At 37.0% G+C, this 27,625-nt stretch overlaps 2 protein-coding genes across 2 annotated transcripts; one reads left to right on the top strand and one right to left on the bottom strand.

Annotated features, from left to right (window-relative positions):
• Nucleotides 1–1,024: 1,024 nt before the first annotated feature.
• Nucleotides 1,025–12,192, bottom strand: smarca5 (SNF2 related chromatin remodeling ATPase 5). Its single transcript, XM_081361785.1, has 24 exons — nucleotides 11,920–12,192; nucleotides 10,702–10,824; nucleotides 10,408–10,574; nucleotides 9,533–9,633; nucleotides 9,321–9,421; nucleotides 8,942–9,121; nucleotides 8,680–8,835; nucleotides 8,470–8,601; nucleotides 8,212–8,280; nucleotides 7,833–7,942; nucleotides 7,439–7,665; nucleotides 7,223–7,344; nucleotides 6,491–6,643; nucleotides 6,154–6,286; nucleotides 5,449–5,597; nucleotides 5,217–5,336; nucleotides 5,023–5,130; nucleotides 4,811–4,924; nucleotides 3,994–4,116; nucleotides 3,669–3,801; nucleotides 3,465–3,583; nucleotides 2,257–2,469; nucleotides 1,679–1,789; nucleotides 1,025–1,565 (listed from the first exon to the last, which is right to left on the bottom strand). Exons 1-24 carry the CDS (start codon nucleotides 11,998–12,000, stop codon nucleotides 1,500–1,502), a joined length of 3,111 nt encoding a protein of 1,036 aa, XP_081217911.1. The 5' UTR covers nucleotides 12,001–12,192; the 3' UTR covers nucleotides 1,025–1,499.
• A 1,524-nt stretch (nucleotides 12,193–13,716) lies between these two features.
• patl1 (PAT1 homolog 1, processing body mRNA decay factor) lies at nucleotides 13,717–26,129 on the top strand. The gene is made up of 18 exons (XM_081361466.1): nucleotides 13,717–13,832; nucleotides 14,560–14,662; nucleotides 15,927–16,327; nucleotides 17,131–17,205; nucleotides 17,284–17,481; nucleotides 18,326–18,427; nucleotides 19,049–19,135; nucleotides 19,909–20,102; nucleotides 20,187–20,337; nucleotides 20,730–20,844; nucleotides 21,026–21,123; nucleotides 21,393–21,452; nucleotides 21,944–22,089; nucleotides 22,608–22,767; nucleotides 23,081–23,206; nucleotides 23,299–23,390; nucleotides 24,486–24,635; nucleotides 25,591–26,129. The coding sequence occupies exons 1-18, from the start codon at nucleotides 13,818–13,820 to the stop codon at nucleotides 25,610–25,612; spliced, it is 2,295 nt and encodes a 764-aa protein (XP_081217592.1). The 5' UTR covers nucleotides 13,717–13,817; the 3' UTR covers nucleotides 25,613–26,129.
• Nucleotides 26,130–27,625: the final 1,496 nt, after the last annotated feature.

Below are 27,625 nucleotides of genomic sequence, written 5' to 3'. Positions count from 1 at the left end.
ATTACCGGGTGTAAAAATGACTTTAGAAAAATGGCAGCATCATTATTTTTATTTTTACACAGAAATTGGTTGGTCTGTTAGTAAAATCTGTTGACTTAAGCAATCTGTGTTGCATTATATGTCAATGGTGACAAAAATGGGGGGGGGGGGCACTTCTTGAGTTTTTTGCCCAAGGTTTGCATGCCTGTAAAGAAGTATTAAAGATCTCTTAATATCCTTTTAGATTTTGTTTTTTAACAAACTTTTTTTTGGTTTGTTTGGGGTCTATATGTCTCAATTCCAGAGATATTTGGATCTCAAAAGGGCTCTTAGAGTAAATTGTTAAATTGTATACATTCCCAGTGGTCAAAACCAAGCTGATACTTGTTTGCTTTCGAAGAGGAACAGCTGAAGAACAAGTAATGTTGAAAATATAAAGGTATCTCTCTTTTTCTTCTTTTATTTGTTCTTAATGTTACTGTGCTTTTACTGCAGGCCATCTTTAATAGCACTACAGTGGTTAACCATGACAAACTGCTGCTGCTGTTTCCATATAAACAGAGCAACAGCGCCACCTTCTGCATCAACCACACACGATTTCCATATCAGAAGAGATTATTTCCAGATATTACACAATCACAATTTCTACTGCTAATTTATTTATTTACAGTCCTATTTGTTATTTATTTTGCAAGGATTTTTAATCATTATATATTCATATAACAGCTTATACTAAATGAGGCAAGGGTGTAGTTACATTTAAGCTATTTTAAGGCATGAAGAAATTTGTTTCAATGAAAAAAGGTTTAAATGTCATTTGGGTGATCAAACATTTTTTAAGGGATAAAATTGACTACAACGTTATTAACAAAAAAATAACGTTTGTACTTGGTTTACTTTTTTTTTTTTTTACCAAACTTTATCTGTTAACATTTCCTCATGAATTACATTAGGTAAGACTTTTTGCAACAACGGAACAATTTTGGTTAAAAAAAAAAAAAAAAAAAAAAAAAGGATTTTTCTTAAGCAAGACCCAAACATTTTGCAAACTTTGCAAAACTCAGTGTATTGTTGGATATGCATAACACTACTAATTAATACTAACATTAATATACAAACTGAAGAGATTACATTTGGAGGAAATATACGGAGCAGTGTTTATAAAAAACATCATTTATTAGTCATGTTCCAATTGACTATTCAACTGAGGGTACAGAGACAATCATGAAGATGCTAATAATGAGAGGGAAGACAGCAAATCAAATTGATACAAGCAAATGGAATGTGATACAAAAAAAAAAAAAGTAGGCATAAATACAAAACACAACTGACAGCACAGCCGTAGTACATTATATAACTAAAAGAGAGATCTAATTTACAACTCTACACCTTGTTGAAAAGGTCAAGCTACTTGGAGGCGAGGTTCAGTGCTGCAAATCCATAACCCGTAACAATAATTGCAAGTATATTGCTGTACTGAAGGTCCTCGCCGAGAGAGGCGTGACGTGACGCCTGGCCGTTTACAGTTTGAGCTTTTTCCTGCGGCCACGTCCATCAGGGGTCCCGTCCTGCTTGCGTTTCTGGGCCTACGGGGGAAAAAAGAGGAACAGGTCATTAAATATTTCTCTCCAACTGATGAGCTCATCTTCAATATGTCCAGCAGCTGCTGTGATGAAGAACATGACTGGCACAAGCTCACCGAAGACGTGCGAGGGCCTCTCTTCTTCTTCTCTGCTTTCTCTCGCTCCTCCAACTCCATGTTCTCACGTTCAATGAGTGTGATGAGTGTGTTACATCTCCTCTGGAGCTCCTGTGGTCACATAAACACATATACAGAACCGTGTTAGGACTTTCTGAAAGTTCACACTGTAATAGGAACAGAATCCGTTTCCCCAAATGCATTAAATCAGCATTAATAACAATACAAAATCAAGAGCAATAATCGACAATGATTGTGCCACTATTGCAGCCCTCTTTTCTTAATTCATAATTTATTTTGCATTATGCAATTATTGTTGTGTAAATGCATGCAAGCCACCTCTGAGCGGCATTAAACCGTCTGTGAATAAACACAAATGCCATTTCAGATGCATCTTCTGTTTCACCTTGGCTGTTTAAAATAGCTTTTGTTGATGCTGATAAAACTGTATTAGTAACAAGTCAATAGTATTCTGATTGTTTGCAGTAACTGGTTAAATTTTAGTCTTTGACACAAGACAACACATATACATTCAATAAAAGGCACTTATAATGGAAATGAAACCTGATGAATCTCACCATGGCCGTGCGGGACTTGAGGAACCAGTCAAAGCGGAACTGGGGCGAGTTGCGAATGCACTGGCGCAGCTCATCATAAACGCTCTCCTTGTCGAAGCCCAGTTTGTGCAGCATGCAGATGAGAAATCTGTCCTCCTCCTCGGTGTAGTTCTTCCCTTTGTTTGTGCCATACGAGATCCTGAGCTGATGGAACGGCGCCTTATAACGGCCAATCTGGAGAGAGAAACAATATAGAGAATGGCTAAAGTCACTCTCACTGAACACTGAAGAGATACTGTGGAATTAAAGTAACAGGAACTTAAGTGTCGTCCTCTTATTCATTTAATAACTTTTTCTTACAACGAAAATAACTGAACATTTAAATGCAACAAAACAAAGTAAACAAATGTTTAAAGAACAATAATAAAGAATGAGATCCTTTTCAGATATCTGGCACGTTTTAGTCCAGAATAAAATGTAAAAATATTTGTGAAAGTAAATGTTTGGAAATAAATAAAGTCTTTAAGAACTTTTAGTGAACACAAAAAAATCATGTAAATACTGTTTGACTTGTCAATTACAAGCAGTATCAGAAACAGTAGCAGTCGGTTTTGTTTATTTCTGCATTTCTCCAAGCGCCACCTACTGTCAAAAAATGAAAATGCATTTTTATTCAACCAGTCTCCACTCGTTTCGCCATCACTGCGTCCGAATATATGCCTACTTCCATACTATATAGCAGGTGAAAAACAGTATGTGTGCTGAGTAGCATGTCTGAATTCATAGTATTCATAAAACAATAGGTAAATTGTTCCCGGATGACCTCCTACTTCCAGCGTGATTCTGAAGTGTGCATACGATGGACACTTTACTATCCCATGAGGCCATGGGAGGGGATTAATGAATGGCAGTGAAGAAAATCTGACGCCGTAGGTCACATAACAGTGACAACAATGCGGATGTAGTACGTCTGATTTACTTTAAGGGATGAAAAGCTTCGAACCAAATGTAGTACCTACTACACAACATGCGATTTCAGATCTGACTTCACATCCAAGTTGAGGATGTTTAGATTAGATTACGCATGCCTCCTTTAAGCAGCACACACACAGTGTTGTTCAATTCAACCGGTTGATGGAAAAGAAGCATCCAAACAATTTGTAATAAGACATCTAGACGACATTCTACGATAACAAACCCATGCATGTTCATTATGTAGTGTGGCTCACTTTAGAGTCCAGTGCTTTCTTAATGCTGATTCTCCTCTGGATTCTGGCCTCTCCTCTCTCGATCTGAGCCATGATCTTCTCAATGTCCTGCAGCTCATTGCAGCGCTCCCAGAACACAGCTGCACACAAACACAACACACCTCAATCATACGCTTCCTGTATACGACAGGCAGTGCTTCAGCAACAGACAGCGTTTCAACATACCAGAATATTCCATGACCTCCTCTGGGGTTTTGCCCTCGACCTCCCGGGCGATGTTCTCGATGTCATCTCTTCCCCACTTCTCATTGGCCTTGATGAACTGGTTAAAGTCACGCTTGGTCCAAATGGTAAAACCCTGGATATAGATGACAAAACGAATGAACACCAGTACACAAACATCTTCTCATGAGGGCACAATTTAGACTAATATAAGAAGTTTTATGTTAATGCAGTGGGATTAATTATACTTAAAGGTGACGTGCAAGGATGAGAAGATAGGGAAGTGCAGTCCACTGGGTTGGCACATGAAGTCCCTGATGGGATTTACCTGTGAGAGGAGGTTCTCCTTCTCCTCCAGCTCTTCCTCATTAAGTGGTTCAGCTTCATCGATCTTGGCCTGTTCCTCTTTCTGCATTTGGGCTGAGTTGGGCAGATCAGGGTTTCTTGGCACCTGTTAGCACAGAGACATTATACATTAGGAACATCAGAAGGGATGATTGCATTATGCACCGCTTCACTAAACTGCATGTTAATGTGTGGACAATCTGGACATACTGAATGTACACATGAAACTTCATTTGAAATCCATTTTACTTTTGTAATGAATCATATTTGTGAGTAAAATATTTGTTCTTTCGAGCAACACTGATGACTCATTCAAAATTAGACTCAGAGTGTATATTAAGAACGTAAGGTATCATTCAAATGTCAGTAAAACTTTTTTTATTTGAAGAAATTAATGCTTTTTATTCAGCAAGGACACATTCACCTGATTAAAAGTGACAGTAAAGATATTTATAATGTTTCAAAAGATTTCTTTTTCAAATAAATGCTGTTCTTTTGAACTTTCTGTTCATCAAAGAATCCTGAAAAAATGCATCACCGTTTAATCATTGATGATAATCAGAAATGTTCCTTGAGCATCAAATCAGCATATTAGAATCATTTCTGAAGGATCATGTGACACTGAAGACTGGAGTAATGATGCTGAAAATTCAGCTTCGGATTGCAGCAATTTTAACATATATTTACATAGAAAACAGATATATTAAATGCAGCCTTGGTGAGCAGAAGGAGACTTCTTTCAAAGACATTTGAATGGTAGTGTACCTTGACCCCAAACCTGAACTTCAACACAGACACACCTTGTAGCCAATAGTCTTCCTGTAATACAGGATCTCCTTCTCCAACAGCTCGAACAACCGAGGGGGAAAGAACTGGAAGTCTTGAACATTGGGCTGTTTGGGAGGACGGGGAGCCTGAGGGAATCAGAAAAAAAGCCCATTAGGAAAGCTCTAGGGAAGAGGCTCCCAATTCAAACGCCCATTACGGTCAACAGTGGAAGAACTAATAATACCTTTGGTGCTTTGGGCTCGCTGACACGCAGGGCCTCTCTGAAGTACGCATCCACGGCGTAGTTCGCCTTGCGCTCTCTCTTGGGTGGCTCAATCCAGTTAGTGATGACCTGAGGAGGAGGGGAGTTCACATCAGTATATCATTTTTACATATTGCACATGTACAATGTGCATGTTGCAGTTTGTAATGTATTACCTTTTTCTTTTCTCTGTAATCTTCACCCTCAAAGTTGTACACGCTGTTCTCGGTGTCCATTGTGAAGTTTTTCAGCGAGCTTTCTCCAAGATTGGCCAGCTTTTCCTTCATCTCCATGGTCTGAAACGAAGATTAGAAGTGTCATAAAGAGCATTGCTCTGAATTAACAAACATTGTGCTCATTTTTATACTTCTGTTCAGCGAGGCAGTTTCCCAAGATTAAAGGTCATACCTTCTTCTCTCCTCTTTCCAAGATGGCATCAATGTCTTCATCTGTGATCTCACTCTCCTTGGAGGCGAACACGTGAGTGGCACCATGGCGAATGATGGACAGCATCTCATCTTTGCCCAGTTTGCTCATGTTTGGATCGACCAACCTGCCTGTAGGGAAGCAATAGTACTAATGTTTAAAATCAATCAATAAATAAAAATTATACACATATACATATATATGTGTGTGTGTGTGTGTGTTTACATTTCTTAATTTAAAATAATAAAATGACAAAATAATAAATATATAAAATAAACAATATTGAAGTATATGAAGTAATTTAAAAAGCTAACATTTTCAAAACATGATTAAATTTTTTGAAAAAAGATGTCTAACCATTTTTATAAATATTAATAAAGTTGGAGTATTTATTTGTGTGTGTATTTCATAATTATTTAATTAAACCACAAAATAATAAATATATATAAAATAAAGTATAAAGCAATCATTTAAGAAATAAACTTTTCTTAAACTCTACTAAAACAATTAAATTGGAAAGCAATAGTAGTAATGTTTAAAATCATTCAATAAAATGGTCAAATAATTATGTTATGAAAAATAAATTTAAATAAAAAACAATTTGTGATTACATTCATTAGAATATATTTTTATTTATTACAAATATTAATAACTTGAGTAGCTGATGATGTTTGTTTCACATCTTACCTTGTTGAATGACAATGGAGTCCAAACGGAGCTTCATTTCTGCACGCTCCACAATTCTTTCCTCAACTGTATTTTCCGTGATGAATCGGAACACGCGCACCTGTTTCTTTTGACCAATCCTGTGGGCACGATCCTGAACAGAGAAGATCCAATGAAGATTAATTAACATTCCATACAAGAAGAGGTTTGATGCTGCTTCGAAGAAAAGTACTTTTTAATAAATCAACAAGCCTGATGAAAGGAGAATGCAAGATGCTACCCATGAGTCCAAACATCAAAGCAACAACAAATACATTGAGTAAACTTGTAGAAAAAAGATGCCAGCATGAATATTGACCATAGCCTGAAGATCCACTTGAGGATTCCAGTCAGAGTCGTAGATGATGACGACATCAGCGGTGGCCAGATTGATCCCGAGACCTCCCGCTCTGGTGCTCAACATGAACAGAAACTTTGAGCTGTTGGGCTCATTGAAGGCATTGATGGAAACCTGAGGAGATGAGACGAATGTTACAGGTTTTATCCTCAATCATTGGTGCTTATTTACTACTAAACTGTTCTGCTGTACAAAGAGAAAAGCAAAATACTTTGAAATGCATACGCAAACACGCACTCAAGATAGCATATCATATGTGACCCTGGACGACAAAACCAGTCACATAGGTCAATTTTTCGAAATTGAGATTATAATAAGCTTTCCATTGATGTATTGTTTGTTAGGATAGGACAATATCTGGCCGAGACAACTATTGAAAATCTGGAATCTGAGGGTGCAAAAAAAAAAAAATCTAAACATTGAGAAAATCACCTTTAAAGTTGTCCATTTATGTTCGCGATTGTGCTGCATTCACTCACAAAAATAAATGTTTTATATATTTACGGTAGGAAATTTACTAAATATCTTCATGGAACATGATCTTTACTTAATATCTTAATGATTTTTGGCATAAAAGAAAAATCTATCATTTTGACCCATACAATGTATTGTTGGCTATTGCCACAAATATACCCGTGCAACATGTGACTGGTTTTGTGATTCATGGTCACATGAGAAAAATCACTTTCATACCTGTCGCTCCTCGTGAGGAGTCTGTCCATCCAGACGACAGTAAGCATAGTTACGCCACATACAATAATCCTCCAGAATGTCCAGCACCCTGGTCATCTGACTGAAGATCAGCACACGGGACCCTGCAGGAAGAAAACACAGCCATGTTCAAAGCAACATGTCAAGACCATTCCAACGTTTACATTGGCAAAATACTTCCGGCAACAAAGTGGTCACCTTGCTCTTTCAGCTTGGGCAGCAGCTTGTCCAGCACCACCATCTTCCCGCCGTTGACCACCAGGTGGAGGTCAGTGGTGTAGGGCGGACCCGGCTCCGCTCCATCGAACAAGTAGGGGTGGTTGCAGCATTTCCTGAGCTGCATCAGCACGTTCAACAGGCGCATTTTGTCCATCTTACCCGCAGAGTTCAGAATGTCAATATCCTTCATCAAGATCTTGGTGTACCTAAAGAGAATAAGAAAAGGTCATTATTTGTCTGTTGATTCTGACACTGTGTCCAATTGACTAAAAACATTTGTGATCATATTCCCGACTTTGCCTTTAAAAAAAGAAAGTCTAGTAAATCAACCAAGCTCCATATATTTTAGCCATTTATTATTATTAATATTTACCATTCTCTCTGCATCTTGCTGAGCCCAATATACATTTTGATTTCCTTTTTGGGAAGGAGAGACTTCTCCACGTCGGCTTTGATACGCCTCAGCAGGAATGGACGAAGTACCTGTATCATTAGGACATTTCTTAGTTACACTATATAGTCAACATTTGAAGTGGATCAAAAAAGTTCAAAGTTGTCCTAAGACAAGAACAGGTATTGTTCAAAATTCATGTACAACCTTGATAAAAGGTTTTGATCCACTTCAAATGTTGACTACTGTGTGTGTGTGTGTATGTATGTATATATGTGTGTGTGTGTGTGTGTGTATATATATATATATTTATTTCTTAATATAAAATACATTTTCCATTTTTATTCTTAACTGCACTTACAGTATGAAGACGTTCCACCAGTTTTGTGTCACCCAGACAGTTATTGGTGTCAAACCAGGAGTCAAAATCCTGCACAAAGTGGAGAGACAAACTTAGTCCAAACGAAGACTTTCAATAACAGAGTTACATCTATAACAGATTCTGATGAAACATAAACATTTTAAAATTGAACAGAAAGTTGACCCTACCTAACCTAAATAAAATCCTTTAACAACATGATGTCAAAGAACGCAAGACAGAACTGAGTGAAAGTGGCACCTCTGAGGAGTTGAAGACGTCCGGCAGCAGGAAGTTCAGCAGCGCCCACAGCTCATGAAGGTTGTTCTGCAGTGGGGTTCCAGTCAGCAGCAATCGATTCGTGGTCTTGAACTCTCGCACAATCTCTGAAAGCTGAGAGAAAAATGTTTACATTAATATTTATGTGTAGAAGCTTTTTTTTTATATTTTTATTTTTTTCAAACTGCAAACCTTCGATTTCTCATTCTTGATACGGTGAGCCTCATCAATGACCAGGTATCTCCAGTTGAACTTTTTGAAGACGGCCCTCTCGATAATGACCATCTCATAGGAGGTAACGCACACATCCCATTCACCTGGCAGCAGCGTGTCACGGACAAAAGCAGTCTACAACCAGAACGGAGTTATTAGATGGCCAGAAGTTTATAAAAGTAAAGAAAAGGATTTCATCCAGCCCTACTTCACAATACAATCATTGGAAATCCCTACTTACTCTTTCTTCCCTGTCCCCGATGAGGCAGACTGCTCGTAGAGAGGGAACCCAGCGCTTGAACTCATTCATCCAGTTATACAGGGTGGATTTGGGCACCAGAACCATGTGAGGACCAGGAATGTTTCTATAGTGCTTCATGTAGCCCAGCAGAGAGATGGTCTGAAGAGTCTTACCAAGACCCTGATGGGACAAAAAGTGTGAGGCATTTGATTAGAAGACATTTCCAATTTCTGGTTGCGGAAAAATTTTAGAGCTGAACATACCTACAAAAACTATAGGAGTTTACAGGACATTTTCAGGCTTGGAATCAACCATTAAAAAAAAAAAAAGATATATTTGTATATTTTCTAATAAAATGAATTGATGGGCGGAGTCATACCATTTCATCAGCAAGGATACCATTGATTCCGTTCTCATAGAGGGAAATAAGCCAGTTCAGTCCACGGACTTGGTAGTCTCTCAGTTTGCCGGATTTCACATCTGTCAATAAATGTTTATTATCCATAATAAGCATTTTTTTTAATTACCAAGAGAACATTGATATTATGTGATGCAACATTGACCATGCGTTTTACTGTGTGTAAAACTCACAAGAGGGCGAGTCGTCAAAACGTGTGCAAACGCTGGTGGTCTTGTTGCTCTCGCTCAGCAGCTCCTCATCCTCCTCCTGCTCAGTCCGACGGTGGCGGTTACTGAAAGAATTACACACAGTCAGTCAACAGGGAGACATTATCTGACATACACACCATTAACACATGCAGTTGACACTATTGGAGTTATAAGCTGAACAAACCAATGATAAAAGTAATGGTTAGAGCTCGATTTGGGTGGGGGGGGGGGGGGGTCTAATTGTGATTTTTCTAATAAAAATCGTGATGGTGATTAAACAGGTTTTGTTGCGCTTGTTTGTAGGGCTGTAAATTATGTTGTAATTATATATCAACATGATTTTAATAGTATAACTGTTATTATTACCAAATAAAAATCAAACAAAACAAAAAAAATATAACTTTTGTAATTTCACAGTAAATATATATATTTTTTTAAATGAAGTAAATTAAGAGACAAACTCTGAGACAAACACTGGATCATGAGATGCTCATGTAAAAGAACAGTGCCGCTCTTCACTCTGAAACGAGCATTTATTATATAAATCACAGTGTTTGCTAAGCCATATTTTGGGTTTATTTCGATTAATCAAGCAGCCCTTGTAATAGTACCTCGTGCTACATACTATTAAAATACACAAGAAATATCAATAAAGCAGAACAGATTTTAGTGTCAAGTAAAATTCCCATAAATTTCAACACAGAAATATATTTTTAATAACATCTTAACCTTTCAAGACAGACCTACAATGATCTCTTGTGGTTGCTAATCAACGGCAGCATGATTTGTATGAAGAAAACACATGGGGGAAAACACTTCTGAAACCAATTCTGCTGGAAAAGTGTGGGAAAACTCACTCTCCCACAGAGAGCAGGTTCTGCTTCTCGTCTTTTTTGATGCGAGGGCGACCAGGCTTCATCTTCAGAGGTGAAGTCGGGGTCTTCTGGGCAGCTGGTTGGATGAAATGAGCAAACACTTCGGTCTGCTTTAGGAGGTACTCGAATCTGTTGGTCCGGTCTGTTTTCTGTTGAAACAAAGCAGTTGGCGTCAACAATAGATGTGTCACGTGTAATTACAGGTCAACTTTCTTGTATTACTGTAATATGCATTTGTAAGTATCTTTCATTGTTATGGAAGGCTAAACGCATTACCACTTTTTCTTCATATCCACCCGGCTGGTCCTTTTCCTTTGCTGAGGAAGGTGATGACGAGTGCGCTTCACTATCCATTGCTGTATCCGATGCTTCATCGGGCCCATTTTCTGAAGCATCATCCTTAAAGAGAAACAATAATGTATTTTATGCATGAACTGCAAGAAAAAAATATACATTTTAAAGCCAAGATTGATGGATGCAGATGCAGTAACATGCATGTGTGAATCGTTCACAGTAAAATCCATAACATGCTTTTAGATATTAGGTTGAATTTGATTCATGCTGGCTCTAAAGGGAAGTGGTTTTTCAACCAAGACATTTGATTGGACAACATTTTGGAAACACACACGAGAGCAAAATTGAGTCATTTTTTAAATAGCGTTTAATTCGTTTGATAAAATCGACTATAAGGAGTACATGAATATATAAATGAACTCAAAATAAATGTTTGCTTACGAAATATATCGCGTTATGAAGGCATACGTTAGAAACGCGTCGTTATTTAATGACCGTTACTGCGATTCTAAACGCTCAACCAGACCATCTCTTTTACAGCGAATTAAATAATAGTTTGGTTTGATGTAAAACGCAGTTATCAACAGTGCTTTAAAAAATACTTCTGAAGAACAACCAAATAAACAAAATACGTCTAATTTAATGTCATTATGCGGTGACTTTTGTGACATCGCGTCATTCGGTGGCGGGTAACGTAATTCCCCGTTCAACGTCACACAGGAAAACTTTTATTTTGAATTAGCTAAGTCTACAATCAGAAGAGTCCAAATGGATAACTGCAGCTTAAGCAATAAAAAAATAAATCGTCTGCCTGACCCATACAGCAAAATGTGCTTTATTCAAAGTAAAGTAAATATAACAAAACACCACCATTGTGTGTCATATTCAGCTAACGTTAATTCAGACGTTAACAACACATCAAACTGGGCATTTCTCTAACTCCATCCCTAAATCTGCCAATTTACCAGGGTAAAAAGTGATCAAATGTTGTTATGAGTGTGAAAATGGACGCCGATCTCCTAATCTATTCATCAGAGCCGGAACAATACATGCTAACAAAAACTTTCAGCTGCACTCTCACGAGCCACGCGCAGATGGTTCGTCGACGCTTCGTTTCCAGCTCCATCAGTCCGTGTTTTAAAGTCCCAGATGAACTGGGGTGTAATTAAGAGTGTGATATGATGGAAATGAACCGCTCACCTCTACCGGACCGACCGACTCGAGTTTGCCCGGCTCTTCCCGCGGCTCCTGCTGCTCCATGCTGATTTCTGTTTGGGACATGTTTGGCTGGCTAAATCCGTTATTTCGCTATGGACAGGAGTAATTCCGTTAAAAACAAGTCCGAAAAGACGAAAAAGTATATAGGTTTGATTGGAAAGTTTCAAAATATTGCCCAAATAGAGCAAGCACACCACGAGTCATTCGCGGCCCCCGGCTTTTCTGTTGACACTGTTCCCGCAAACGGGCCCGGCTACAGATATCGCGAGATTTCCGCCGAGTATGACGTCACCACAAACAGAACACGAGCAGCAAGCGACTCTGTGTGTTTGTTACTATTCCTTGCGAAATTTTACATTCATGTTCTTCTTTATTACGTTCAAGAAAGATGTTTAATTCTTTAAAGAACTTTAAACATTCATCTGCTTGTAAGAGTTTCCTATTGTGGCATACTTGTAAGATAAAGAGTAGTTAATTTAATGATTTCATGAAGGTATTGTAACCAGTGTTGGGGGGTAACGCATTACATGTAACACTACGTAATCAGATTACTTTTTTCAAGTTACTAGTAAAGTATTACTTTTACATTGTCAACAAAATATCTGTTACTTTTTCAAACTAGTAACGCAAGTTGCTTAGTTCTACACTAAATGTGTGCAGACATTTACTCTTCTCCCGTGCACAAAAACAGATCAATATTCCTCAAAATGAATAAAAAATGTGAAATGCAAACTCAGAATATTACACTAACCTGCAATGATTAATTATGTTCAATTACACAAATATACTTCATGTATTTAATCTCACTTTATTAAACAATGTCTTTGCTGATGACTTTCGATTATCCAATTCAATTATACATTTTTGCAACCATGAGCAAAAATGACTTTAGATAGCATCACATTTGTTTATTTTTTTGTTTTTATTGCTGAAGTGTTGAACTTTTCCTGTATTCTAAATTTGGAAAGATGTTTGTTAATCTGTTTATGAACATTTTCTTGGGCGTTTTCATTGTTGTTTATGACTGTTCTGTTTGGTTTTTCTAACTTTATTCAATCAAAAGGAGTGCATTTTACCGTTACTTGCCCAATTCCATTCTGAACCTAATCTAGTAAACAAAAAACTTTTTTTTAAATAAAATGAATACAATTTAAAGCTGTTTAAGAGCCTGTGGTTTCTTTGAAACCTATTTTAGTAATGTGCTGATATACAATTTGTTCTTCATGTGCATTATTTAATTTACATTTATCTCATTTTACTTTGTGTTTCATTAACTTAGCACTACAGAATTTAATTGATATAGAGACCTTTCTGTAATTTCTGTCTCAACCATGGTATTGTACTGGCTACACATATAATATTTACACCATTATTGTCAAGAAGGGGGAAAAAAGAGAGAAAATTATTCATTGAAGTCATGCTAAAACATTTGTTGAGTTAAATTCATGGTCACTTGTTTCACAGCGAGCTATTACAAAAATGTTTTGAATAATAGCCTAGCATTTTAATAGCATTAGGATTTTTAAATATTTTCTCAACTTTCTTAAACCATAATTCATATTATGGCATATTTCAAATGCTTAGTGAAAATTAAAAACCCATGGAATGTGAACAGGAATCTTTCCCCAGTGGAATCTCTTTCATAATTTGAAACACATTTCCAATATTAATTCGGATTTTAATAGAATTCCAACTGGATACAAAACTGAATTTTTAAATTAGCAAATAAATAACAATATTATGGTGGTCACTAATAGCGTCGTATCGTGATTTCACTTCACTCTTCAAGCTCGCGCGCGTGAGGAATCCTGTGCAGAAGCGCGCGCGGCGTCTCGCGCAGCAGCAGAATTAAACGAGATCATTTTTTAAAACACAGATACATGTTCCGTTTTCAGGTAAATATGTCCTTTCTTAATATGGTGTGCGTCGAAATCGCCACGTTTAAAGAAAAGTAATGTGAAGGGTTCTGTTTAGAAGATTTATACTCAGATTTTGATGGCTTTGTTTTTCGACACCACAGTTAGCGAGCTAAAATTGTTTGTAAGGCCTAACCGTCCGTTTTCTCTGGTGCTGATATTGGATAAAATGTTAAAGCATCATGAAATATGCTTGTGTCCTTGGCATATACCCTCCGTTTTGCGTTCAGTGTTCCCCAGATGTGTGATATTAAACCTTTGGCCTTGTTAGCATGTTAGCGAGGCCGCGCTAGTAACGTTACGTCAACTAACAAAAGCAATGTAAGTTAAACCTACTGGGATTATTTAAACTTTCCAAGCATTTTCAATATATCTGGCGACTGTGAGCATGATTTTGAGTTTCTGCGAGATTTCTGATCTGTTTCGCAGTGTTCAATATCATCAAGTGTTACTGCGTTTAGCAGTTTACATAATCAGTGTTGATAACGTGTATTACGCATTTCTAATACCTGATGCATCTTTTGTGTGTACATTACTGAGATTAATACACCCTAACACTGAACGTGTTTGGGGTGAGCACAGGCACAGTGTTATACCTGTGGATGTGGACACAGCAGCATCTTTCCCTGAGATCTCTGGTTTCCTCCTTCCTTACTTTTCTATGATTTGCTAATGTACTCTATACTGTTTCTGTGTTGTTTTGTAGTCTTTTGACGATGACTGCACCCTGGAGGAGGAGGAAGGGTTGGGAGAGGAAGAAGAGGAAATTGACCAGTTCAATGATGACACTTTCGGTGCAGGGGCAATCGGTAAATCTTACACCTGGAATTATGGGTTTACCCTTTAAAGCCTAACGTGTCGTATTTGATAAATGAATCTCTAAGGCCTCTAAATTGCCAACATTATCAAAACCTTGCTGAAAAACTTGTGTACAGTCTACTTAAGGCCTTCTGCCCTCTGATAGGTGTTTAGCAAGTAAATGGCATTTTATTATCATTATAAAAATGTCCACCCTCAGGTCGTGGTACACGTGTAATTTTCCTGTGAATCCTTTAATTGTTTTGATAAAGTAACAGAACAATGTCTTTTATATTGTTAGAAAATTAGAAAATGTAATGGATGCAAGCAACTTGCTTATCCAGACATAATTTTTTAGAAAAAAATCTTGTTAAAATGTATCAAATATGATCCATAAGGCTTTTGAGGAGCGGTTAAATATCATCTTACTAAGACATATTATTGGGAGATAAAGAGTGACAACTGATATTGAATTTTATATACACTACTGTTCAAAAGTAAGTCTCTTCTGCTCACCTAGACTGCATTATTTGGTGAAAAATATATATATTTTTTCAAAATTGTTAAATGTTATTACAATTTAAAATAGCATTTTTTCTATGTGAATGTTTTAAAATGTATTTTATTCCTGTGATCATTACTCCAGTCTTCAGTGTCACATGATCCTTCAGAAATCACTCTAATATGAGGATTTGATGAAACATTTCTTATTATCAGTGTTAAAAACAGCTTTATATTTTTGTGGAAACTGATACGTTTTATTTTTCAGGATTCTTTGATGAATAGAAAGTTCAAAAGAACAGCTTTTATTTGATATAGGAACCCTTTGTAACATTATTAATGTCTTTACTGTCACTTTTAAACAATTTAAATGCAATAATTGCTAAGTAAAAAGTATTAATATCAGTTTAGATTGACACTACAGTCGTTTATTATATTCAACAACAACATCAGCTCATTCCATCTGTGGGTCGTTCGTCATTACGGCCTTTTCTACATCATTGCACATGCGCAGAAATTTCAAGTTTCGTTTTTCTGTCCGATCAAGTGTTTACATATCGAACAGATTAGAAAAGATTGATCCCACCCCTCTCAACCCGACTGAAATTTCAATGGGTTCGGGCATTTTAATTCCGATTGAGGTGTTTAGATGGAGCATTTCCATTCGGATCGGACTTTAAAGCTGTTTGTAATCGGAATACAGTGCTTCATGCAAACTCACCTATTGACGTCAGATAGTAACATCACCTCAATAAAGTATATTTTCCTCTCTAGATGATGACTGGCAGGAGCAGCACGCCCGCCTCGCAGAGCTGGACGAGCTCGTGCGAGATGATCTGCCGGGAGCGGACGATGCCTCCTCCGGTGACCTTCCTCCTGCTGGCAGCAATGCCAAGCCTTCGCCCCTCCCTGCACCTTCCTCTTCTTCCCGGCTTTACCCTGACATAGATGAGCGGGCTGGCGGTGACCTTGCGGAGTCATTGACTCGTCTCATCTTGGGCTCGGATCCTGCTATTGCTGGAGTGGGCACCGCCAGCTCGGACAGATCTCACCTTCCTCCGAATCTGCCCGGTCAGACTCCTCATCCCTCAGCGTTAGCTGGACTGTCTCCTCTGCAGTTGAGCTACCAACATCACCAGCATCTCCTGCACAGAGGGCCGGCTCCTCTTTCACAGGTTTGTGTTGTATCTAGGGATTCGCCGATATGAACATTTTGGCCGATACCGATAATTCTTTATATTTAAAAGCCGATAACCGATATATTGTCTGATAAATCCCAATTTTTATATCATTTTTGAGAGCCTGATTACAAAAAGAGTTTCACCATTAAAATCCATGTCCCAAGCACACATTTATAATAATGATCTCAATATACTTTTCTGTAGCCGATATGACTAGACTTGCGCTTCACATGTTGCACCTTTTTTGAAGTGATTTCAATCATATTTCTAGCTATTCTAAATCATGTTGACATCAATAGTGCTTATCTGAAGTGTCTCAGCCAAAGGAAATAATCCATTATTAATCGGCTTTAATATATCGGACAAATTTTCTAATTGGGCCGATAACGATAACATTAAAAGTGAACATATATCGTCCGATACCGATATGGTGGCTGATATATCGTGCATCCCTAATCGTATCCCCATAATATTATGCCATTATTAATATGAATTAGTATCTAAGTTGTAAATCAGATACATGAAAATGGCATCATCATGGTGTGGTCTGTCTGCAGCAGGTAACTTTTATAGGGTATGGCATTGTCATGTTGATTAATTTAAATAAAACCCAAAATCGCAATATTGCTTAGTGCGATAATTTAATAGCTAAGACTGTGATTTAATGAAATATAAATAGCTGCAAGTTTCAAAGTGAAGTGCGGCACTGTGTTCTTTTACATGTTTGCAATGTCAAATTTTTTTTTACAGTTAAATTACAATAGTAATTATTCTTGTTTTAATATTTCCCCCCATAGATAAACTCTCACAGTATTTGGGAGAACAATATGGGCTTCGGTCCTGTTAACTCTGGATTAGTCTCTCAAAAAGAGGTAAAGCACTTCAACTCTTCAAGTTAACTATAAAGTCTTTCAGTGCTGTTCTTCTAATCTTCTTGCTTCACTACTCAGGACAAAACACTTATGTCCATTATCAAAGAGGTCGGGCTTCCAAATCGGCCTCCTAAACTCCGAGAAGAGGGGCGAGATTTGTCCGAAAGGGTTCCGCCTCCTCGGTCCTCCTCACCTGTGATTGGAAGTCCACCTGTAAGAGCTGTGCCTATTGGAACACCTCCAAAACAGCCCATGAGTCAAATCCTCAATCAGCAGGTAAGGTGGCATTCTGTCCACAATTTAAGAAATTAATATATTTCAGCAAGCGGATGCGTTAAATTGGATCAAAACTGACTGTAAAGATTTTTAGCTTTTTGAGCTTTCTATTCATCAAAGAACCATAAAAAATTAGCATGGTTTGCACACACAAAAAATAATTCAACATTGAAAATAACAGATGTTTCTTGACCGTCAAATCATCATATTAGAATGATTTCTGAAGGATCATGTGACACTGAAGACTGGAGTAATGATGCTGAAAATCCAGCCTCGATCACAGGAATAAATTACATTTTAACACATTCACATAGAAAACAATTTTTACTGTATTTTTGATCAAATAAATGCAGTTTTTGGTGAACAGAAAAGACTTTAAACAACAAAAAATTATTACCTTTTCACTTCAGAATAAAAGAGCCATGTTTGCAGTTGTGCCACCCTTACATGTGAGAATATACAAATTGCTGGGAAAAAAACTTGTTCAATGATTTCAACAGCTTTAAAACTACTGATATTTATCAAATTTGTTTATACTGTATGAACGGTTTAATTGATGCCTTAGTATTTAGTTTAATCTTTTTTATAATTAAGACACCATTTTAAATGGTTTTCTCATTTGTTCAGACAGTTTGACCACCTGACATTTTAGATGTTAAAGTATTATTTAAATGTACTAAAAATGAATTAAATCTAAATAGGTTTTATAGATTAAAGTGATATATGTCATGAATTTATCAGATTATTTTAAAGGGAAATAATGCACTTGGACACGTCATGTCATTGACCCTTATGAGTGATGCAAAAGATTTCAACTGAATCAAGGTGTTTCTTTTGTCTTTAGAATAATCACCCCTCAGCCATTCACGTGAGAGCCTCTGTGCCACTGCGTTACCCACCTCCCTTCCCTGAGCGCCTGTCCCCCAACAACCTCCTCAGCATCACTGTGAGTCCCACATCACTTCACAAAGTCAACATCAGCCACCCGATGCTGCTGCTGTAATGCAGTGGAATAAGTGAACAATTGTGCAGTTTGATGCGTATTTGCTCACCCTGGAGGTGGCTCTCTTTAAGGGACATCTAATGTATGACTTGCTTTCACAAATCAAACAATATGGTTTCATATCTTTTTTTTTTATTTTATTCTTGATGAAATTAGTTTATATTATTTATGGATTTGTCTATTGATATATCTGTTACTGATACCTTTCCAGTGATATCTTATTATTATGTTTTTACTATTGGTATATCTGTTATACTTTACAGCTACTCTCTGGTTTATATTCTCTGGTTTCTCTTTGGTTTATATTATCTGGCTCTCACACACACACACACACACACACACACACACACACACACACACACACACACACACACACACACACATGCTGTCATCAGAATTGACTTATGTTGGCTGTTTAGTTAGTTTGTTTGTCCTATTTATTTTGCATTAAGCACATGTATATAGTCACAATTTGTGTTTGCATATTTATGAAAAAGGTTTCATGTTTATTTTGAATGGTTTTGAACAGTATTGAAATGAGTGTTTTTTTTTCTGCTCTTTCAGAACTCGCCGTTGTCTCATTCTCCGTTCCCTGCTGGTGTTGGTCCCGTTTTGTCTCAGATACAAAGAGCCCAAATGCTCAACTCTCAGGTGAGTGAATCCTCAGACCATTTCCCAAGAATTTCATTTAACAGATTTTGTTCGTGAATGTATCTTGGAGAGGATCAGAGAATTTCTAGACTTGACATAAACTGCTGTAAGATAAGACTTTAATACAGTATAGTAGACCGTAATGGCATACACAGTATATAGTGTATATATACAGTCAAACCAAAATTTATTCAGACACCTTCAACATTTCTCACATTATCACAGGTTATTCGCTATAGTTTAGGAAATGGTAATAAATTATGACAAGAACTCACTTATCAAGTCAGTTGATATTTCACTGGTTTTGTCCATATAACAAAACTTACATAAACTTTCTCACAAATGAATTAGGTTGAATAGCTGTCAGCTGTTTAATTTAAGTACACAATTCGATAATACCAATTTATGTCAACCTATTACCAAACAATGCTTAGTTTTGTTCAGTCTGTGCTGTAAAAAGGTCGCATTATTAGCAATTTAAGAAAAAACACTTGAACAAAACATGATCAGGTCAAAGTGTCTGAATCATTTTTGGTCCAGAATTTTTATACATTTTACTGGCAGTCACTGTATGAAGAATATTTGGGTATAATGTCACAGTTTACTTTATTTTGCTATCCTCACTTACATAAATGAACTATAGTGTCCTGCACCCACTAGTAAAAAAATATCAAAAATTATATTTGGTGTCTGAATAATTTTTGGTTGGACTGTACCATAGAAACATGACAGACTCTGTTTTTATCTTGTGCTACGCTCTTCATGTTGGTCAGTTCCAGCGTGGTCCAGCTCCTCCATTATTACAGGGGGGCATTGGGGGTTTCAGGCCGTTCTTTGGGCCGTCTGGTCCTAGAATGGGTCCCCATGGGCCCCCTCTCAGCCACGCACCCATCCGGCACAACACCACCCACCTGCACCCGCAGCACCGCAGGATGCTCAACCAGAGGATGCAGAACAGAGGCCTGGGGTGGGTACCATCAGCTGCTGCCCTGGATCAAGCACCACTTTGAAAAGGCCCACGTAAATGTTTCTGTGTCTCTCATGTGCTCAGTGATCACGTCGGCGGGAGAGGTGTTGGAGACAGGAAAAACCGAGATCCTTACAGCAATCTAATGACTCAAAGAGAGAAGGAATGGGTAGCGCGAATCCAAATGATGCAGCTTCAAAGCACAGATCCGTATTTGGATGACTACTATTACCAGGTTATCACTCTTTTGCCCACATGCACAAAGACTGACACGACATTTCAAATGAAACCCTTTGTTATTGTGCAACTACCGTAGTCACCATTTGAAGTGGATCAAAAAAGTTAATCAAAGTTGTCCTAAGACAAGAACGGGTATTGTTCAAAATTCATGTATAACTTTGAAAGGTTTTAATCCACTTCAAATGTTGACTACTGTAGCTTTGTACATGCACATGTATCTACCTCTCCTCTTATCTAACCTTCAAACTTCAAGCTTTTAAAACCATTTCAATCTTGAATTCTTCAAACTTACAGCTTGTTAAAATATTTCTATTAGTTCTTTTTTTTTTTTTTTTTTTATATGAGCAACATCATTGTTGATGATGCTTAACCATTTTTATTTTGCAGAATTACTATGAGAAAATGGAGAAGCGTCAGGAGCGGGACAGAGACAACAGGAAGGAACACACCACCAAACTCATCACTCCTCAGGTGGCCAAACTGGAGCACACCTATCGGCCAGGTAAAAACAATACGCAACACGGTGACCTTTATTAAAATATCTGTCCTAACAATCACATAAGTTCAACCAGGGTCCAAAATTAATATTTTGTTATTGGCTATTTAATTGTGCTTTTATTTCAGGACATGATGTGTCAAATGGTTGACACATGGTTGACACATGATGTGTTTTTGGTTCACAGTGCAGTTTGCCGGCTCGTTAGGAAAACTCACTGTCTCCAGTGTGAACAATCCAAGGAAAATGATTGATGCCGTGGTAACCACTCGCAGTGATGATGAGGTCAGAACTCTAAACTCCCGCCCCTTTTATATAAAACCACTTATGAGGCTCTTCTCTTGATTATGTATTTTTTGGTAACTTGTAAGTTGACCCACACTGTTTTGCAAATATACACACACGCACACACAAAAAATGCACAAATAATCACCACAGAATCTTTCTTAACCTAGTAAGGTTTTTTCTTCATGAATAAATGGTTTATTCAAAAGGTATATGTTAGGGAATGGAACGGTTTCTTTGTACCAATGGTCATTTTTGTCATTTTACAGGAAAAAAGAGAGAAGCAGGTGTGGAATAAAAGACGACAAATCCTTTACACTGTGGAGAAGGTAAGAGTGTAAATAAAGAAATAATGAGCCTTTATAGCCATTAGCCATGTAGGCTGTCAAAATAAAATAAAATTTTTATCAAATTTACTTATCTATCTAATTTAAAATAATTCCATATTTATTTTAAATATGTTCCCGTTCCACTAAACGCAAAAAAAGTACTCTGTGATCGGTGCTTCATCTCTTTGTATTAAATTATGCATAAATACATGAGGCTGTTATGTTTATAATTGTTTATGCAATTTACGAAATATTAGATTTACAAATGTTAGTTTTAAGCTATGCACTTTTTTTTATTTCATTGCTTTGAATAAAAAATTTAATGGCAAAAGTTTTTTTTCCCTCTAACTGAAACGATGCCTTTTAAATTTGAATATAATTATAATATTAGTAATATTTACGTTTAAAATTCGAATTTAGTTTTTCAGCCATTTTGAAAGCACTAGTAGCCATAGTATTTTTATTCAAAATCTGTGTATTTTGTTATGCAGATGTACAGTCTACTGCTAGAAGTGCAAGACTTTGAGAAGAAGTTCTTGCAAACCCCTGAGCACCAAAGAGATGCCCTGCTAGAACAGCATAAAACCCACACGCTGCAGCTCTACAACTCCCTCCGAGAGAAAGAGTGGGACGACCGGTGAGTGCCACAGAAGAGCCACATGACAATAGGCATTCACTTGCTCGATTAAACTAATTAAAGCCCAGTCCAGGATACTTTGACTCAGATTAGGGACTGTTTTGACCATTTCTGAATAAGCAAAAAGCTTGAAAATCCCCTTGTTGTAATAAGTATATTATCACTTTTTAAAAAAAATTATTAAGGCCTGGTTTCACAGACAGGGCTTAGATTAAGCCAGAATTAGGCCTTAGTTCAATTAAGATAAATAAATGTGCCTTAAAACAACATTACTGATGTGCATCTTGAGACAAAACAATGGCACTGATATTTTAAGATATATCAGTATAAGTTGCTTTCAGTTACAGCAGCTCAAACATGCGTTCAGTCTGGGACTAGCTTAAGCCTCGTCTGCGAAACCGAGGTCAAGTGTGTGAAACAGCATAGCTTTTGCTTTAGTCAAGAATTGTGTGAAATCACTGATATTGGTATCGACTTCTGAAGATTTGAGATCATAACAGGTCTCCATCCTTCTGCAGAGTGAGCGATGAGCAGTGCTTGATGATCATGTCAGTGCGGAAGGGGAAACGCCTCATCTCCAGACTCCTCCCCTTCCTGCTACAGCCTCAGGCTGCTGCTGTTATCATGGGAATAGCCAGGAACCTTCCGGCCCTGGCCAAGAAAGACAAACAAGACCAGGTATAACAACAGATGATGCATCTTAAGCCGGGGACGCACTTAACGACTGTGAGGCCGATTATGAATGTAATTTGATATTTGCAGCTGATCATGCCCAAGCGCGTTCAGTTGATGTTTAAAATCTGTTCCAGTCGTTGGAAACAGTCTGTAAGTGTGTTCAGCTTGTCGTTAAATGTGTCCCCGCCTTTAGTGAAGAGAATAAGATGTGTAAACCCAATTCAATGTAGCAAGTCTTGTAGGTTAAGAGTAGCACTCGGATAAAGGAGTGTGCTTTTATCTTAAATTTCCTCGCCTGCATGTTTTCTTTCTTTAGGTACTGTGTTGGTTGGTGGAGCCAGTCACAGCAGTAATCCAGGCCATGTCGAGCACTTCCCTCACTGATCTCCTTCAGGAGCTGCAGGGCAGGGAAGGACAGCTTCCCCTCGTGCTGCAAAATAAGGTGTTACTGGCAAATTCATTTGTGTTTTTTTATGGCATAGTGCATCGACCTTGTTTGACTTACTAAACCAAAGATGATGTTGTGTTTGTCAGTTCGGCGTGACGCTGCTGTATCTGATTCTGAGTGAAGGAGAGCGGATGCAGAGCTCGGATCCCAACTGTCAGCTCATGGATGATAACCGCTGGTGAGCATCTGTCTATTAAACCAGTTCAACTCATATAAATGCTAGTCTTTTCAAAGGCTTTCTTGAAATAAAGTGTTGCAGTATTTCATCATCATTAGTTTTTGGCTGTGTGGTGTTTATCAAGTCTTGTCTTGTTCATAGGATTTGACTGTTCATAGATTGAGGAGTCTATTTCAAATGGATCTACATATACAGATGCATGGGGGCGGGACTAGTTGTGCACATCCATAGAGATTAGCTTACATAACTTGTTAAAGTGAACTTTCTTTTTAATATGCATACATGTGTGAAAATCAATATTTCAAAACATTTTACTTATTGTATGTATTGAAAACACACTCTTTTTTTGACACTAAATATATATAATGCTTTTGACAGAGGATTTTATGGGAGGAGAACAGAGTAATTGTTTATAGGGAATATTAACTGCTGTTTAAGAATGTAAGGGGATGAACTGAAGATTTCAAGAGGGTCGCTGACCAACGGAGGTCATGCCTATCGTGTAAGAGCTACATTTTGACTGAGATGCACTCAAAACTGAACACAAGCCGCCTCCTTCCATCACACTCTTGATAGATATATTGTTTCTTTTATCCTTCTCCCTCTCGTGTTTCAAGTCTAGTCTGCAATTACTGTCAGAAAGAGCTAGTGAATAACTCTTCTCTCTGTAGTCAAGGTCAGCAAGCCTAGGGAGAGTCTAGGAAGTCAGATCAAATATTTCCAATTAAAAATGATTTATGTGCATAAGGTAAGCACATTATGGGATGTTGAGGAAGACCAAGGTGGATGAAGGTGAACCAGAAGTGTATATACAGTATGATAATCTGTTCATTTGTTTTTTCAATCAACTTTGAAAGTCTTTGTTCAACAATATTGAATATGTATGGTTGTACTGAATAAATACTCTGTATTTTAAAGCTAATTTTTTGTAGCTCTCTGAAGTATACTTTGGTAGTACCCTGGATCGCTATTACAGATAAATAAATCATATTTGATTTTTTTTATATATATATTTTTAACCATTGAGTGGCCTGACTGCAATTTTACAGATGAATTTCCACCACACTTCCCAGTCTGTTCTTTTTCTGTTTCCAGGACTGAGTTGGTGTTCTCTGTGACCCGGGAGCTTTTGAAGGTCCCGACCTCTGCGCTCTCATCACCCCTGTTCACTCCTCCAAACCTAGTGTCGCTGTTCTCTCGATACGTGGACCGGCAGAGACTCGAGCTCTTGCAGGAGAAGCTACAGTGAGTTTATCCACAGAAACAAACACAAGCTCAAATTTTAAAATGGATATAAATAAGACATTAGGCCTGACTCATATTAATAAAATATTCAATATTCAATTCAATATTCAATACTTGTTCCCATTCTCATTTTTCTCAGTATATTAGTTAAAAAGTCTATCTATTAAGCATACTTTTATTTATTTAATCCATCGGTCTATTGAGAATTAATTTATTTATCCATCTATATATCGATAATATATTAGGGCTATCAGCGTCAACGCATGAGATTAATTCAAAATCAATCCTTAACGCGTTAAAATAATTGAACACAAATAAATGAATGAAGCAAGCGAAATTGCATCATTAGCGTAATTTACATCATGCCGTTAGATGACCTTAGAAGTCTATTCTAACCCTTTAACGCTTCTCTGTTTGCGATCAGATCATTTTAAGCCGTTAAACTCCGGGAAAGTTTTCTGTCTAGTGATCCAGTAAGCAAATTCATGTAAACAATCAGACCAAACAAACCATATATATGCGCTCTCAGTGCACTGATTGCGCATTGTATTACACATTTCAGTACATTCAGGACATTGTTTCCACACACAATCAGGATAATGTTTTGATTTGTCACGTTTAGTAATTCTGAATGGATCCGTGTACTGTAGAAAGTACATGCAGTCAGGTCAAGATGGAGGTGTTTTTGTGTTTTCATCTTCATGTTGGTCCTGTTCGGTATTGCAAAAAAAAAAAAAAAATCATAGCTGCTTTGGTGCATAAATGTATGAATTATATTGACTCCTTATATCATTTGGTGTCCTTTTGGAGTCTCCGAGTGTAGTCTCCTGTTTTTGAAAGATCTAAATTTACCTTGAAAAAGCAGTTTTCTGATGGTTTACTTTGCTGGATGTAGCAAATGATGACGATTGGGCCTTTTCATTTATATTGACCTTTTCTTCTTTCTTTTTTCCAGGATCACATCCCTGTCCAGGTAGAAGTGACTTCAAACGTGGCAGTCGTTGAGAGACGGACTGTTAGTATATTTGTGAACGAGCAGTTTTATGTGTGATATATGTTGGCGGGTGAGGCCAGGTCATTTTTCCTTTCTTGTTCAAGAGTCACAATAGCTAAGAATAATGTTTAAATGGTAATAAAACTGTTGTCCATAGGTTTGTCAATAAAGGCGGTCAGATATGTGTATTTTAGCTTCTGTTAGGGTCAGGAGCCAGGACAGGGACCTCATTGTGTGGCGACATTTCCCCCTGTGAAATAGCTCAATCATGACAACATCAGACCTTATTTATAACACATAGATTTGAGGAGAAATTTGCTGTACATTAATATCTTAATTTTTCTTATACACTGCAGCTTGAGGTATGTTTGCAAAAGAGTGAATGTGCAAGTGTGTCTGTGAGTTTAAATGAAGGTCTGAACAAAGGTATTCTTCATTTTTAAGTATCTTGACATGATGCCTGTGTTAAAACATGAAATTAAAACTTTCTATTATACGAAGTTCGGTTGTGGTGTTTGGGTCTCTTCAGCCAGTGCTTTGGGTTTCAACGCTGGAAAACCTGGACTTTTCTAATGCACAGCACAGCAACACAACACCAAAAACCTTTATGCACAATTTGAGATTAGTGCATCAAAATAATTAATATGCTATTACACAAATGCATTTTCAACTATTTATTTTACAGCACTTTTTGCATGATGCTTTTGACAAATTAAGAACTTATATTCTCCATGAGTAAAATAAAGCCTGTTTTTAGGATCATTTGTTTTCATTCTCATGACAATTAAGCACCTTTTCCTTTCAAATTCTCATTACTGTAATCAAATGCATGTTTTGACAAATTTTTCTTGTATACTGTATACTACTTTTATAATTACCATTGTTCTCAGTGGTGATTCCCAGTGGTGAGTAATGCAAGCATGTCCATAATGTCTAATGGTGGCAACACGTTTTAGTTTTAAAGGTTGGCTAAACTTATCAATTTTAAATAATTTTGCCATAACTTCTTTTTTCAGCAAGTTCTAGACTCATCCAACTTTATCTCCAAAAAGTGACAAATATTACCATCAAACAATATTACAAATCCAAACCATTATAACTTATAAAAATCATGTTTTAAATAATATTATAGTGATATATATACTCTCTTTGCACTTTATATATTTTATTCTATGGCATGGAGGTCATTTGTTTTCAGCTAAGCGTTTTTTTTTTTGTTTTTTTTTTTCTTCTAAGGCCGTGACTGTTGCCAGCACAGTACATTCCATTCCTTTTGTTTAGACCTCTTGTTTAATGCGTTTCCATTCAGATGAGCTTTGATAGACACAACTAAGATTATTCAGTATAACTGCTCTCTTACTCCTGTGGACTTCATCTGCTGCCCCATGGTGTGTAGATACTGTAGGATCACATTAGATCTGACATGGAGAAATCTATAACAATACATCTGCAGGTATTATTTTGCGGGGGGAAATGGCATTTACCTTTTCTCTACATGGTCTGTGTGCTAAAGCAGTGCTTTTATAATGAGAGCTCAAGAGGGAGGACACCTTATAAACCCTTCCAGCCACCTTATCAGCTGACCTTCATGATACACACATTCCTATGAGAATTCACATACACTACATGTGTTTCTTTATAACTGAAATGTTAAGTTAAATGTAAATTTAAAGTTGTTTTTATTTTAATTAATTTTTTATTATTTCTTCATTATTATCAAGTAATTTAAATATACACTATATGTAACTTTAGTAACTTTAGTATATGTTTGGGTTATTGAATAACGTTTTTAAAAGTGTAAATAAATAGAATGGACATATAACTATATTTGAAACCATTTTTTAGTGTACTTAGTTTTTTTAGTTTAAGATTTTGTGTTTTGTACAATCAATTAACACTGTTTTTTGTCATTTTTTACAAGATGGAAAAAATGTCACCAAAAAAGTCATTCGGTTTAACCACTGATTTGAAAGTTAAAAACTGATTTGACATTGAT

This window comes from Scardinius erythrophthalmus (assembly GCF_964197995.2).
Source record: "Scardinius erythrophthalmus genome assembly, chromosome: 3".
Taxonomy (NCBI): domain Eukaryota; kingdom Metazoa; phylum Chordata; class Actinopteri; order Cypriniformes; family Leuciscidae; genus Scardinius; species Scardinius erythrophthalmus.
This window is presented reverse-complemented; position numbering and strand designations above follow the sequence as displayed.

Coding starts and splice junctions, on each gene's coding strand:
- smarca5 (XM_081361785.1), bottom strand. CDS start 12,000: ATGTCCCAAACAGAAATCAGCATGGAGCAGCAGGAGCCGCGGGAAGAG. Junction 10,825..11,919: donor AGTCGGTCGGTCCGGTAGAG/GTGAGCGGTTCA, acceptor TTTCTCTTTAAG/GATGATGCTTCAGAAAATGG. Junction 7,943..8,211: donor TGGTGGAACGTCTTCATACT/GTAAGTGCAGTT, acceptor CTAATGATACAG/GTACTTCGTCCATTCCTGCT.
- patl1 (XM_081361466.1), top strand. Junction 18,428..19,048: donor ACAACCTCCTCAGCATCACT/GTGAGTCCCACA, acceptor CTGCTCTTTCAG/AACTCGCCGTTGTCTCATTC. Junction 24,636..25,590: donor CTCTTGCAGGAGAAGCTACA/GTGAGTTTATCC, acceptor TCTTTTTTCCAG/GATCACATCCCTGTCCAGGT.